The sequence below is a fragment of the Epinephelus lanceolatus genome, chromosome 18 (assembly GCF_041903045.1).
Source record: "Epinephelus lanceolatus isolate andai-2023 chromosome 18, ASM4190304v1, whole genome shotgun sequence".
In the NCBI taxonomy this organism is placed as follows: Eukaryota; Metazoa; Chordata; class Actinopteri; order Perciformes; family Serranidae; genus Epinephelus; species Epinephelus lanceolatus.
In genome coordinates this window covers 16,621,573-16,633,083 of record NC_135751.1, presented here as the reverse complement: position 1 = coordinate 16,633,083, position 11,511 = coordinate 16,621,573, and the positions used below count along the sequence as shown (strand labels likewise).

Sequence of the window (11,511 nt, the reverse complement as noted above, 5' to 3'; positions counted from 1 at the left end):
GTGTTCAATTTTACCAAACTGCAAAGATGTAAATGTCTCTACACATTTGAATTTGTGAAACACAGCTGTAACATAATGGTCATGTTTGCATTCCATGTAGTGTGTTTATGGCAGGATCATGCTGTTGTGCATTTGGCTCAGTGACTCAGTTACCTAATCACACAATCATATATATTGTTATAAATCCTGCTTGTGCTTTTCCTGCTGTAACAAGTCAAATCTCTTCCACGATTTGCCTTCTGTTTCTGTCTCAATTAGAATATTCAAATTAAAAGTAAAATGTTCTGACTTAATGGCTTTAAATGGCAGACCACAAAAGCATTAAATCACAGAAACAGTGTTTTAAACAATGCAATTATACATTATATGAACATACAAGGCGGTATGGTATGGAGCTAATCATTTATTGCAGGCTTGAGTGACTCGACCGTCCCTGGGCCTGCAAAGATAACTACATGCGTGTCACAGCAAGTTTCTTACCATGTGCAAAAAGCTCAGTTCAGCAGTGGGAACCGCCACTGACGTCAGCGACGCGGTTACGCCTTTCACCCACTGCGCATGTCAGAGAATCTGTCTGTGTTTAACGAGCGGAAGTTGCTTTCTCATTCGTCGTTTCCTATTTAAAAAGTATGGTTTCATTCGTCATCCTGCATGGTTATTCCGTCATTATGTGTCTTAAGTATTCTTAGGTGTTATAGCGATTACTAGTTTGACATTAAAATTAATCTTGTTTGCTGTCAAACTTAATTACTTCCGCTACAAAAACGAGTAATAGCGATATTCCCCTTTAAGTGGCGGATATGAGGCGACGAATACGAAACGCACTTCACTGTCGTTCTCTGTTTTGACTCCGTGTATGTGTGGCTGCGTATGTCGCCTCCTCTCCTCCACTAGCTTAACGCTATTTCATTTCCCACCACTGCCCATCTCCAGCGCCGGCAGCAGAATGGCAGCGGCGGCTCCCAACCCGGAGGACTCGGCCAGGAGCAGCGGTAGCAGCGGCAGTAGCACACCCAGCGCTCTTGCCGGAGACGGGGACGCGGAAGAGGCCGAGGACTTCACCTCGTCCTCCCACTGCTCAGAGCTGTCACGGCGGCAGAACGAGCAGAGGAAGCAGGGCTTGTTCTGCGACGTGACGCTGGCCTTCAGCAGCGGGGCGGCTAGCGGGAGCGTCCAGAGCTGTGAGTTTTCAGCCCACAGGTCGGTCCTGGCTGCTGCCACCGATTATTTCACCCCCTTGCTCGGAGGACAGTTCTCCGAGTCCTTGTCTGGACGGGTAGAGATGAAGGAATGGAGCTCAGAGCTGGGGCCGGACCCGGATACAGTGGAGAGTGTCATCCAGTATATGTACACAGGAGAAATACGCGTTAGCACCTGCAATGTACATGAAGTCCTGGAGCTAGCTGACAGGTAAGATCTGTTTGCATTAACATTGCAGTTTGTGAGCGATTGATTATGATCGCCAAAACATGAGGCCTTCTGTGGCTGCTCTAAAAGTATTGTTTTTGTCCTGTGCCTGCAGAAAGTAAGACAGGCCTGATCCAACCAGTCGAAACAAAGCAGTATTATCTAGTTACAGGAACTGCTTATTCTGTCTGATAACCTATACTGTCCTTTCTGTGTTGTCTCTATATTAGGTTCCTCCTGCTGCAGCTGAAGGATTTCTGTGGTGAGTTTCTCAAGAAGAAGCTGAGTCTGACCAACTGTGTGGCTGTGCACAGTCTGGCCCACATGTACACTTTGGACCAGCTAGCTTTACGGGCTGCAGACATGATCCGCCGCAACTTCCACAAGGTTATCCAGGATGAGGAGTTCTACACGTTGCCCTTTCACCTGGTCCGTGACTGGCTGTCCGATGCAGAGATCACAGTGGACTCTGAGGAGGTGTTGTTTGAGGCTGTGGTGAAGTGGGTGCAGAAGAACCCGGATGAGCGAAGCCGCTACTTTGAGGAGCTGTTCCGTCTCCTGAGGCTGCCGCAGATCAAGCCCACCTACCTGACCAGGGTGGTGAAAACTGAGCGGCTTGTGGCTGCCAATGAGGCCTGCCTCCGGCTGGTGTCAGAGGCAGTGGAGGGCCACGCTATTCGCTTTGAGAACCTCAAGTCGGCTGATATGGAGTTCTGGTCGTCTCACATGGCCTCCTTTCAGCCTCGCTTTGGCCAGAACATGGACGTTATCATGGTAGTAGGTGGTGTGTCAGAGGGTGGGGACTACCTCAGCGAGTGTGTGGGCTACTTCATTTATGAGGATCGTTGGGTCAACCTGCCGCACATCCACAACCACCTGGACGGCCATGCCATTGCTGCCACAGAGTCCCATGTCTACGTAGCCGGTTCTATGGAACCAGGCTTTGCTAAGACAGTGGAACGTTACAATCCTAATCGCAACACCTGGGAGCAGGTGAGCAACCTGACCACCCGCAAGCACTCATTTGGTCTCACCTGTATTAAGGATATACTGTACAGCATCGGTGGCCATGGAAACTTCAGTCCAGGTTTCAAAGATGTCAGTATATACGAACCTGAGCAGGACAAGTGGCACAACCTGGAATCTGCTCCCAAAATCCTGCGGGATGTGAAAGCAGTGAGCGTGGAGGACCGCTTTGTGTACGTCACAGCACGCACACCTGTCGATACAGATAATGAGGATGGACTAAAGACAGTGACCACTCGCTATGACACAGAGAGTCGCCAGTGGCAAGATGTTGACTCCCTGCCCCTTATTGACAACTATTGCATCTTCCAGATGGCTGTGGCCTCTACTAACTTCTACCACACAGCCTCCTGCTGCCCCAAGAGCTACACGGTGCGGGATGAGGTTGCCAAGCAAAAGATCAGTGTGCGCATTTCTGATGAGATCCTGGAGAGCCTGCCACCAGAGGTTACCAGCATTGAGGGTGCTGCCATTTGCCACTTCGACGAGGATGTCTTCATCATCGGAGGCTGGAAGAACAGTGATGATGTGGACAAGCAGTACCGCAAGGAGGCCTACCGCTACTGTGCTGAGAGGAAACGCTGGATGCTGCTGCCACCCATGCCCCAGCCTCGCTGTCGAGCCACTGCCTGCCATGTCCGCATCCCTTACCGTTTCCTGTATGGCTGCCAGCGCTACCCCATGCCCCAGAACCTGGCCCGCCAGCGAGATCGCATGCAGCAAATGCAGCAGCTTCACCGGCGCACACTCACCTTACGCCGGCAGCTCCAGTCACAAATAGAGTGCTGAGTAAATTGGTGTCTGTTTAATCCAAGAACTACACAGCTCTGTTTGAGGTTACACTGCAAGCATCTATTTCATTGCAGCCATCTTCATCGACCCCCACTCACACATAACATGCTGCGGGGGGCCTTGTGTTGCTCTCATACTGGATTTCATCAAACTGAACTCTGTGCCATTGGCTCTCATGCTGTGTTGTGTTAATGGCTGATTTGTTGAAAGCCATGAAATGTGTGTGCAGATGTGTGCTGACCAGCTGGTGGTCTCTGAGGAGGGATAAGGGGAATGTAAACATGTGAATAAGAGTGTTATATATCAGCCAACGACTGAATATCCTTTTGTCAAGTATGTTGGTATAGATGCTGTTTATCTGTTTGTACATAAATAGTATAAAGCTGTATATGTAAACATTTATATGGATATTTTACATTCCTTTATTGTACGCCTGTACTGGAGAGGCTATGTGGCATTACCAATAGTGGCATACCTACATTCAGTCCAACTCACTTAAAGAAGTCCCATTCCATTTTAACACTGTGACAATCTCTCCATGCAAGTAGAACAAATGTCTTAACTCTAACTTATATCATAATTGCTCTATTAGAATGGCTCTGCTTGTTGTTGTGCAGCCTCGACGACTAAATGTGAATTCATTCTGAAAGGCTGTTGATCTTAGCATCCCGTAGACTAGTTTGCTTTTAGATTGCAGTTTCCCTTCAACAGTTGTACTGAGTATATTTAATCATAATTTAATTTTTGTCACTCATGTAAGTCAGTAATTTTTCGTCAGGTTTCTGAAGAGATGAAATAATGAGAGACGTGTTATGTTGAAAAGATGTAATAAAATGATTCCTTTGAGTTAGCTTAAGATTGAAACATTCTATCCGGCCGCTGCAGTAAGCACCAATCACTGGCAACGGCTCAATCATTTCTTTCTTTTGCACTTTGGCAGTCTGCTGCTTTGTGTTTTCCCACTCATTCGAGAAAAATGCATTGAAAATGTATATACATAAGTGTGAGTGCTAGAGTGTGTATGATTTGAGTTTGCAGAGCAGAGCTTCTCTACAACTGCACTTTTTGACATGCAATTCTTTAAGTCTTACCTAAACATAGGGATTTAAGTTGCCACTGCACTTTGACTTACCTTATTTCTTTTGTTTCATATCAGACAAGGTGATTGTATTTTGGAAATGCTTTGTTTTAGCCAGCAGCTCAGCAAGTTTTGATCCTTGGAAAAAAAACATGTTCTCATTATTTGCAGATTTGTTTCTAACATAAACTGTCTTGTTAAACCTTGTGTTACTGTACCTCACTTCCAGCTGGGTGTATATGAGAGATCTGCTATGTTGTTGTGTGGTCTCCTCTCACCCTCCTAATGAGATGAAAAGGAATCAGATTTAAAGGCAAAACAAACAGGACTGTTATATGTATATGTTGTGACTGAAATTCAGATCCCGCTGTCCATGCAGCGCTTATTACAGCTTAAAGGTTACAGAGTGCACAAGTTATATTCATTTCCACTTTATGACCAACATAAATAGCACTGCAAATATTAAGTGGAATAAGCTATGTAATTTGCATGTGATTGTCTGACATTGTGTCCTTATATTGGATGTAAAATGCTAATGTCATCACTTGCAATTAAAGTTGTTTTGTAAGACAAATGGTTGCACACATGGTGTATTATTGTTTTTTTTTACTTAACCAGTTAAAGGAGTTTCTACCCAAAAGTCTTCATGTAACCTGTGTCTACAAAAAGACTGTTAAGTGCTTTGTCCTGCTGTCCTAGCTGTAAAAATGAAAAGTTACAAAGTTAAACATCATGCTCAAGTGGGTTTCCTGTAACAAAAGTTGGTAGACCACACTTTAATCTGATCAGTGGTATTGAATTACATGATTTAAAATATAATTTTTTTTCTTAGTTTAATTCATTTTAAAAAACATACATTCAATGAATGAATTTTAATTGTCACAGCAGCTAATATAAGGTACAGTTCAAGGACGTGCAGTCCGACCAGTTCCTTCAATTTGTGCATTGAAAAGAGTTTAAGTAGATTGCACGTAGTAATAAATACACAGATCAGCCAAATCATTAAAATACCAATGACAAGTGAATAACATTAAGAATTTTGTTACCATGCAATGTTCTGCTGGTAAACTTTGGGTCCTGGCACTCACTTGAATGCCACTTGATATGCTCTACCCACCCAAACCCACCCCAGAGGTACCCACGATCTATGGTGGGGCCTCCTTGTATTGGACCTGGCTTTGACCTGTCAAGGCATGAACACAGGAGTTCTGCAGTATGTCCTCTTGTTGGCAACCCATGGGGGAGGTGACTTGATCTGCAACATTGTTTGGGTGAGTGGAGTGTTAGGTGGCAGACGAATGTCAGGACCCAAGGTTTCCCAGCAGAATATTGCATTTTTACGACATAATCAATGTAATTCACTCCACCTATCAGTGGTTTTAATGTTTTGACTGATTGGTGTATATGTGTATAATTGTGAACTGGCCCCGTTTTTGTTCCCTTCGCAGAGATACCCTTTGAGGAGCGAGAGACGAAGTGGGAACCTTCTTTCATCGCCGTTTCCTTGGGGGAAGAGTACATACCGTCCCACATATACTTATACAAGTCGTAGTGCTGCCTTTACGTGTTTATCATAGGCTCGCATTTATGTAAACCTCAGACGAAAATAAGTGTTTCGTCGCTTTTAGCTAGAGAATACACGCCATGTAATTATCTTTACCGTCACCATAGCTTGTGTAAAGGGTTTATATCCATGTGTTCTGGCAGAAGTCACACCTCAGTCACTGGCAAAACCATTAAAATGTACCGTCTCCCGCTTTGTTTTGTCAGATAAAAAATCCCGACACTTTCGACAGTACCTGAAGGCAGCAGCAGTGTTCTTGCCAAAACAGATGACTCTGTCGCCCCCTTTGCAACATCAACGTTTCCTACCAACTGAGGCTGACAACTGATGATACGTCTGTTGTCAAATTAACTGCAACGGATCGGCAGCCCATTACAGGAAAATGGTAATCATATTTTTCGATTTTTTTTTTGAGGAAGTAAAAAAACACACTACAACAAACTTGTATACTAGCTAGCTAGCTAGGTTAGCTAAACGTACCTAGCTTAGCGCCTCGCCACCGGCTAATGTTACCCAACGTTTATTAGCGTACCGTCTCAGTTAATGACACTAAAACAGATTATTATCATGGCCATAGCTTCAGTGTTTGCTGCTGACAAATGTTGTGCGGGTAGGGAGTACGTAAGCTTAATAGTGTGGTATTTAACTTGATGCTAGCACCTGACCAGTGAGCTAACTATCTACACAGCTGGAAGACTGTTTGATGCCTCAAGGGGACAGTGAGTTTACCACACTTGTTACATGTTATGTAACTCGTTCATATTTTCAATGCAAAGATTCCAGAGTTGTCCAACCCCTCAGTGTGTATGAAGGACCCCCAGAAGGTGCAGGAGATCCTACAGTCCATGGTGAAGGCTGGCTCCAACACCGTGCAGGTATACCGTGTCCACATGTTTAGTATTTGTTCTATACATAGAGACTCTCAATGAAAATGGATGCTGTCGTTGACAATGTGATGTTATTGTTATTTTTCAATCAGGTGATCTCAGATTTCGACATGACCCTCACAAGATTTGCATACAATGGCAAAAGGTGCCCTACCTGTCACAGTAAGTCCACTGACAAGTCAGCTGTAGTTTGAGGTTGTCAGGCATTCAAAGGTTAGTTTTTGCTAATCGTTGTTGTCATTTTGTGTGCGTATTTTATTTGCAGATATCCTTGATAACAGCAAACTCATTTCCACTGACTGCAGAGAACAGGTAGGAATAAGGCTGTAGTGCTAATGGAAGTTTTTTATTGGTAGTACAAGAGCCACTGAGTACATTTCCAATATATATATATTATTTACACACGAGCCACGGTGGAGACATCACAAATACAATGCATGTAACAGTATTCAATTTCATTTGGTAAAATAATTTATTTTTCGTTCATTCATTGTCACCCTATTTATTCTGTCTGCCCTCTAGTGGACAGTGTGCAGAATTAAAACATAAAGACTGTTCGGCAGTAATGCAGAAATGTGAATGGTTGTTGTTATAGACTTTCTACTGCTCAGTCTTCGTTTTCCTTAGTTCATATTTGTATTTGCAATGTGGGATTTTCAGTAAGACCACTGATATAGAAAAACTTGAACTCTTGTCAATCTTGTGACAATATTGTGTCAGAACCACGAGTGATATCAGAGAAGCTTTGGGCACAGGTTGTATGTACTTATCTGAAAATATCAAGCTATAACCACGGACAAATCATACATTTCTTTATAATTAATATGTTATCTCCCACAGCGACATGCTTTTTAAGTCGGACAAAAAAGTTGTAAATTGAAGATAGTCTCTAAATGTAATAGAGTAAAATGTAGAGTATTGTCCTGTCTCCATCAGCTGAAGCAGCTGCTCAACACATACTACCCCATAGAGATCGACTCTTCACGGCCAGTAGAAGAAAAGCTGCCCCTCATGGTGGAGTGGTGAGTATCTAACGAAAGTATCTTTTACTAGAAATATGATATTGTGTACTTTAATGTGCTCATAAAAGTGTTCTGCATCTGTACCTCACAGGTGGACTAAAGCTCATGACCTACTTGTAGAGCAGAAGATTAAGAAAGACCTGCTGGCTACGGTGGTGCGGGAGTCTGATGCCATGCTGAGGTCAGAGAACCTGCTCCCTTAAAAGACCAGAACATCTATTTCATACTAGGACTCTGTCTTATGATGTTTTTATGACATGATATATGATTTAAAAAATCTGACTCACTCTGCTGTGAAACTTTTTGACATTTTTGTGACATACTATACTAAGACTTTCATATGTCATTCTTTTGTGTGATATTTTTTAATGTCACCTTTATGATGTACTATTATTTGACACTTTCAGTGACATACTATATTATCACATTTTATGGCATGCTATACTATGATTTGTTTTTTTATTACATTTAATGACAAACTATACACCATGATGTTTTTTAACAGGGATGGCTACCAACTCTTGTTTGACCACCTGCATGAGCACAGCATCCCTCTGCTCATCTTCTCTGCTGGAATAGGAGACATCCTAGAAGAGGTTATTCGCCAGGCCGGAGTCTTCCACCCCAACGTTAAAGTCTTCTCCAACTATATGGACTTTGATGAGTCTGTGAGTAGCCACACCACTAATTATGGTTTGATCTCCACAATGGGGATTGAAATAATTTGACTCTTGATCTGCTGGTACAGGGAGTGTTGAGGGCTTTCAAAGGAGAGCTGATCCACATCTACAATAAAAGGGAAGGTGCACTGCTCAACACTGGCCATTTCCAAGAGCTGCGGACGCGGCCTAACGTGCTGCTGCTGGGAGACTCTCTGGGTGACCTGACCATGGCTGATGGGGTGCAGGACATGGAAAACATCCTCAAGATTGGGTTCCTCAATGACAAGGTAAATATAAAGCTCATCATATTCATCAAAGTGACTCCAGTCAACATATATTTATGACACTTAGATTTAAATTTCTGGCATTGTGTATATTTGGTTTTTGCACCTTACTTGTAACCTTTGTTAATTTGCACTTTGTACTTAAACTGCTGCACAATAATATTTACACCTGCTGCCCTGAGATAAATGTCAGAACTCAAGTATGTTCACATCTACCCTCTAAAGAAATAGTACACTCCCAATTTTTACCATGTTAAGTACTATTTTATTACACTTATCATCTGTTTTTTTTTTCCCTCAGGTGGAAGAGAGGAAGCAGTCTTACTTGGACTCCTACGACATTGTGTTGATAAAAGATGAAACCTTGGATGTCCCTAACGCTGTACTGCTCTATCTTACTGGCAATAAGTGAACTAAGAATCGAGAACATCGCTGGCCATTTGGTATTGAACACTCAGGTGCCATCAGCTGAGAAGGTCCCTGCTCAAAAAGTGCCAGTTAAAGACTGAAGAACAACCCACTATGAATGTTTTATGATTCTTTTTTATTTTACAAAACTATTCACAAGTCCAGCTGACAGCCACAGCTCACGTACACTATGTCACTCTTTTATATTTTTGTCCATTAGTCTTCCTCTCATGGTTATGATTAAACTGCTTTTGGGACATGCTGTATGTGATGGAAGCCAGATTTACACCGTTTATTTACTGTGCAACATGTTAAGAGTGTGTGTGATTAATTTTAATTAAGTTTTTTTTGTTCGTTTGTTTGCTTGTCTGGGAGAAGATTGGTCTTGTCAGACAGTTTTGGTCTCATATACTGTAGGATGTAAGGATAAAGGGAAAGAAAAACGCACAACATAAATGGCAGCACTTGACTCTGCATTTGGTTTTACACCGAAATTCATCCTATTACACTAAAGCTCATTTCCAGCAAATTTAAACCTGAAATCTGATGCTTTTAAAAATGTTTTTTTTACAATGTCAAGTCTTCCAGTTTCAAGCCGCATTGTCAAGCATATGGTACAAGCTGTATTTTTTAGGAAAGCTATTGTTTTTCTTGTGTCACACCAGTGCTACTAAGTGGTTAACTATGACTACTACACCAGACTTTAAGAGTAAAATAAATGGGTGAAAAAGTATGGCAGAAGTCAAACAATTTTTAACCACTAACTGCTACCTCAGAGGTGTTTCAGTATCACAGACAGTCTAACACAGGATTTTAAGAATTTTGTATTTTACATTATTTCACATTCGGTTATTTTAACTATGGTTTTGAGGAAATCTTTTACTTTCTGCACTGCAGCTTTTGTTCAAAACAAACTTTTCATGAAGCTCCAGGTTAACACCATACAGAAAATATTTTTTTGTGGACAATATGCCAATTACTTATTCATGCATTTTTTTGTCATCTTTTGTCCAAACTCATTACCTCTTTATATGTTCCAACTTGTCTGAAATAAAATGTGTTTCAATCTGTGTCAGATCGTCATGTTTCATTATGAATGTTTAATGAATTAAAGATTTATGCCACTGAGTCAAAGTCTTACAAGCACATGTTTGTACATGGACAGCATGGAAGAAATATAGTAGGTGTTGTTTGTATTTGACAACAAAAGTGTGAATTTTTTTGTTACATGGCATTCTGTAATATCTTTAAAAGTCAATTTGTGGTATATTATGCCATAAAAGAAGTAATAAAAAAAGTGTAAAAAAATATTTACAGTATATGCCATTAAAAAGTTATTATACTACATCAAAACATCATAAAAGTAACATTTTGTAGTATACCATAATATATGCCATAAAAAAGCATTAAAAATGTCATATCATAGGATGCCATAAATGTCACAGTATAGTATGCCATAAATAATGTCACAGTATAGTATGCCATAAAAAGTCTCATAGTATGTCAGACAAAATATCATAATATAGTATGCCATTAAATGTATGTTATAAAAAAGTCATAGCAACGTATCCTATAAAAATGTTTTAAAAAAAAGTCATAATACAGTATGTCATTAAAAAAGTAATAGTATAATCATAGTGTCATAGTATAGTATGACATAGAAATGCAAAAAAGTCACTGTATAGTATATCATTGAAAATGTCATAGCATGCCATAAAAATGTTTTTTTCATAAGTCATTAAAAAATGACATAGTATAGTATGCCATAAAAATTGCCATAGCATGTCAAACAAAATGTCATAATATTGTAGGACATTACAAAAACCATAGTATAGTATGCCATTAAAATGTATGTCATAAAAAGTCCTAGCATAGTGTGCTAAAAAAATCATTGAAAAATTATAAAACAGTCATAGCATGCCATAACAAATTTAAAAAAAAACGTATTGTATGTCATGAAAATGTAAAATTGTCATAAAAAGTCATTAAAAGCAGTAAAACTATGTCAAAAAACGCCACAGTATAGTATGCCATAAAAAGTGTCATAGTATGGCAAACAAAATGTCATAAAATAATATGCCATTAAATATGCTAAAGTATAGTATGACATAAAAATGTCAAAAGGTCATAGTATAGTATGCCATTAAAATGTAAAAAATAAAATAAAAAAGTAATAGGATTGTATGTAAAGAAATCAGTTATAGTATGCCATAAAAAAGTCATAGTGTATCATTCAAGTGTTTTTGTTTAAGTCATAATATAGTATGCTGCAGAAATGTTTTTTTTTAAAAGTCGTAGTACAGTATGTCATAAAAATGTCATAGTATACTATGTTATAAAAATGTCATAGTACAGTATGTGATAAAAAAAGGCATAGTATA

General features: G+C 40.4%; 2 protein-coding genes across 2 annotated transcripts; both read left to right on the top strand.

Moving 5' to 3' along the window:
* The first annotated feature begins 746 nt into the window (after positions 1 to 746).
* On the top strand, positions 747 to 4,877 carry LOC117269081 (kelch-like protein 11). The gene is made up of 2 exons (XM_033645935.2): positions 747 to 1,410; positions 1,638 to 4,877. Exons 1-2 carry the CDS (start codon positions 857 to 859, stop codon positions 3,220 to 3,222), a joined length of 2,139 nt encoding a protein of 712 aa, XP_033501826.1. The 5' UTR covers positions 747 to 856; the 3' UTR covers positions 3,223 to 4,877.
* A 1,216-nt stretch (positions 4,878 to 6,093) lies between these two features.
* On the top strand, positions 6,094 to 10,202 carry LOC117267797 (cytosolic 5'-nucleotidase 3-like). Its single transcript, XM_033643811.2, has 9 exons — positions 6,094 to 6,252; positions 6,644 to 6,742; positions 6,847 to 6,916; positions 7,020 to 7,066; positions 7,691 to 7,776; positions 7,868 to 7,957; positions 8,282 to 8,444; positions 8,525 to 8,725; positions 9,024 to 10,202. The coding sequence occupies exons 1-9, from the start codon at positions 6,250 to 6,252 to the stop codon at positions 9,132 to 9,134; spliced, it is 870 nt and encodes a 289-aa protein (XP_033499702.1). The 5' UTR covers positions 6,094 to 6,249; the 3' UTR covers positions 9,135 to 10,202.
* The last annotated feature ends 1,309 nt before the right edge of the window (positions 10,203 to 11,511 follow it).

Excerpts from the sequence above, each read along its gene's own strand:
- LOC117269081 (XM_033645935.2), top strand. The coding sequence starts at position 857 with ATGTGTGGCTGCGTATGTCGCCTCCTCTCCTCCACTAGCTTAACGCTA. Across the intron at positions 1,411-1,637 it reads GTCCTGGAGCTAGCTGACAG|GTTCCTCCTGCTGCAGCTGA; the intron begins GTAAGATCTGTT and ends TCTCTATATTAG.
- LOC117267797 (XM_033643811.2), top strand. Across the intron at positions 7,067-7,690 it reads CCACTGACTGCAGAGAACAG|CTGAAGCAGCTGCTCAACAC; the intron begins GTAGGAATAAGG and ends TGTCTCCATCAG. Across the intron at positions 7,958-8,281 it reads GAGTCTGATGCCATGCTGAG|GGATGGCTACCAACTCTTGT; the intron begins GTCAGAGAACCT and ends GTTTTTTAACAG.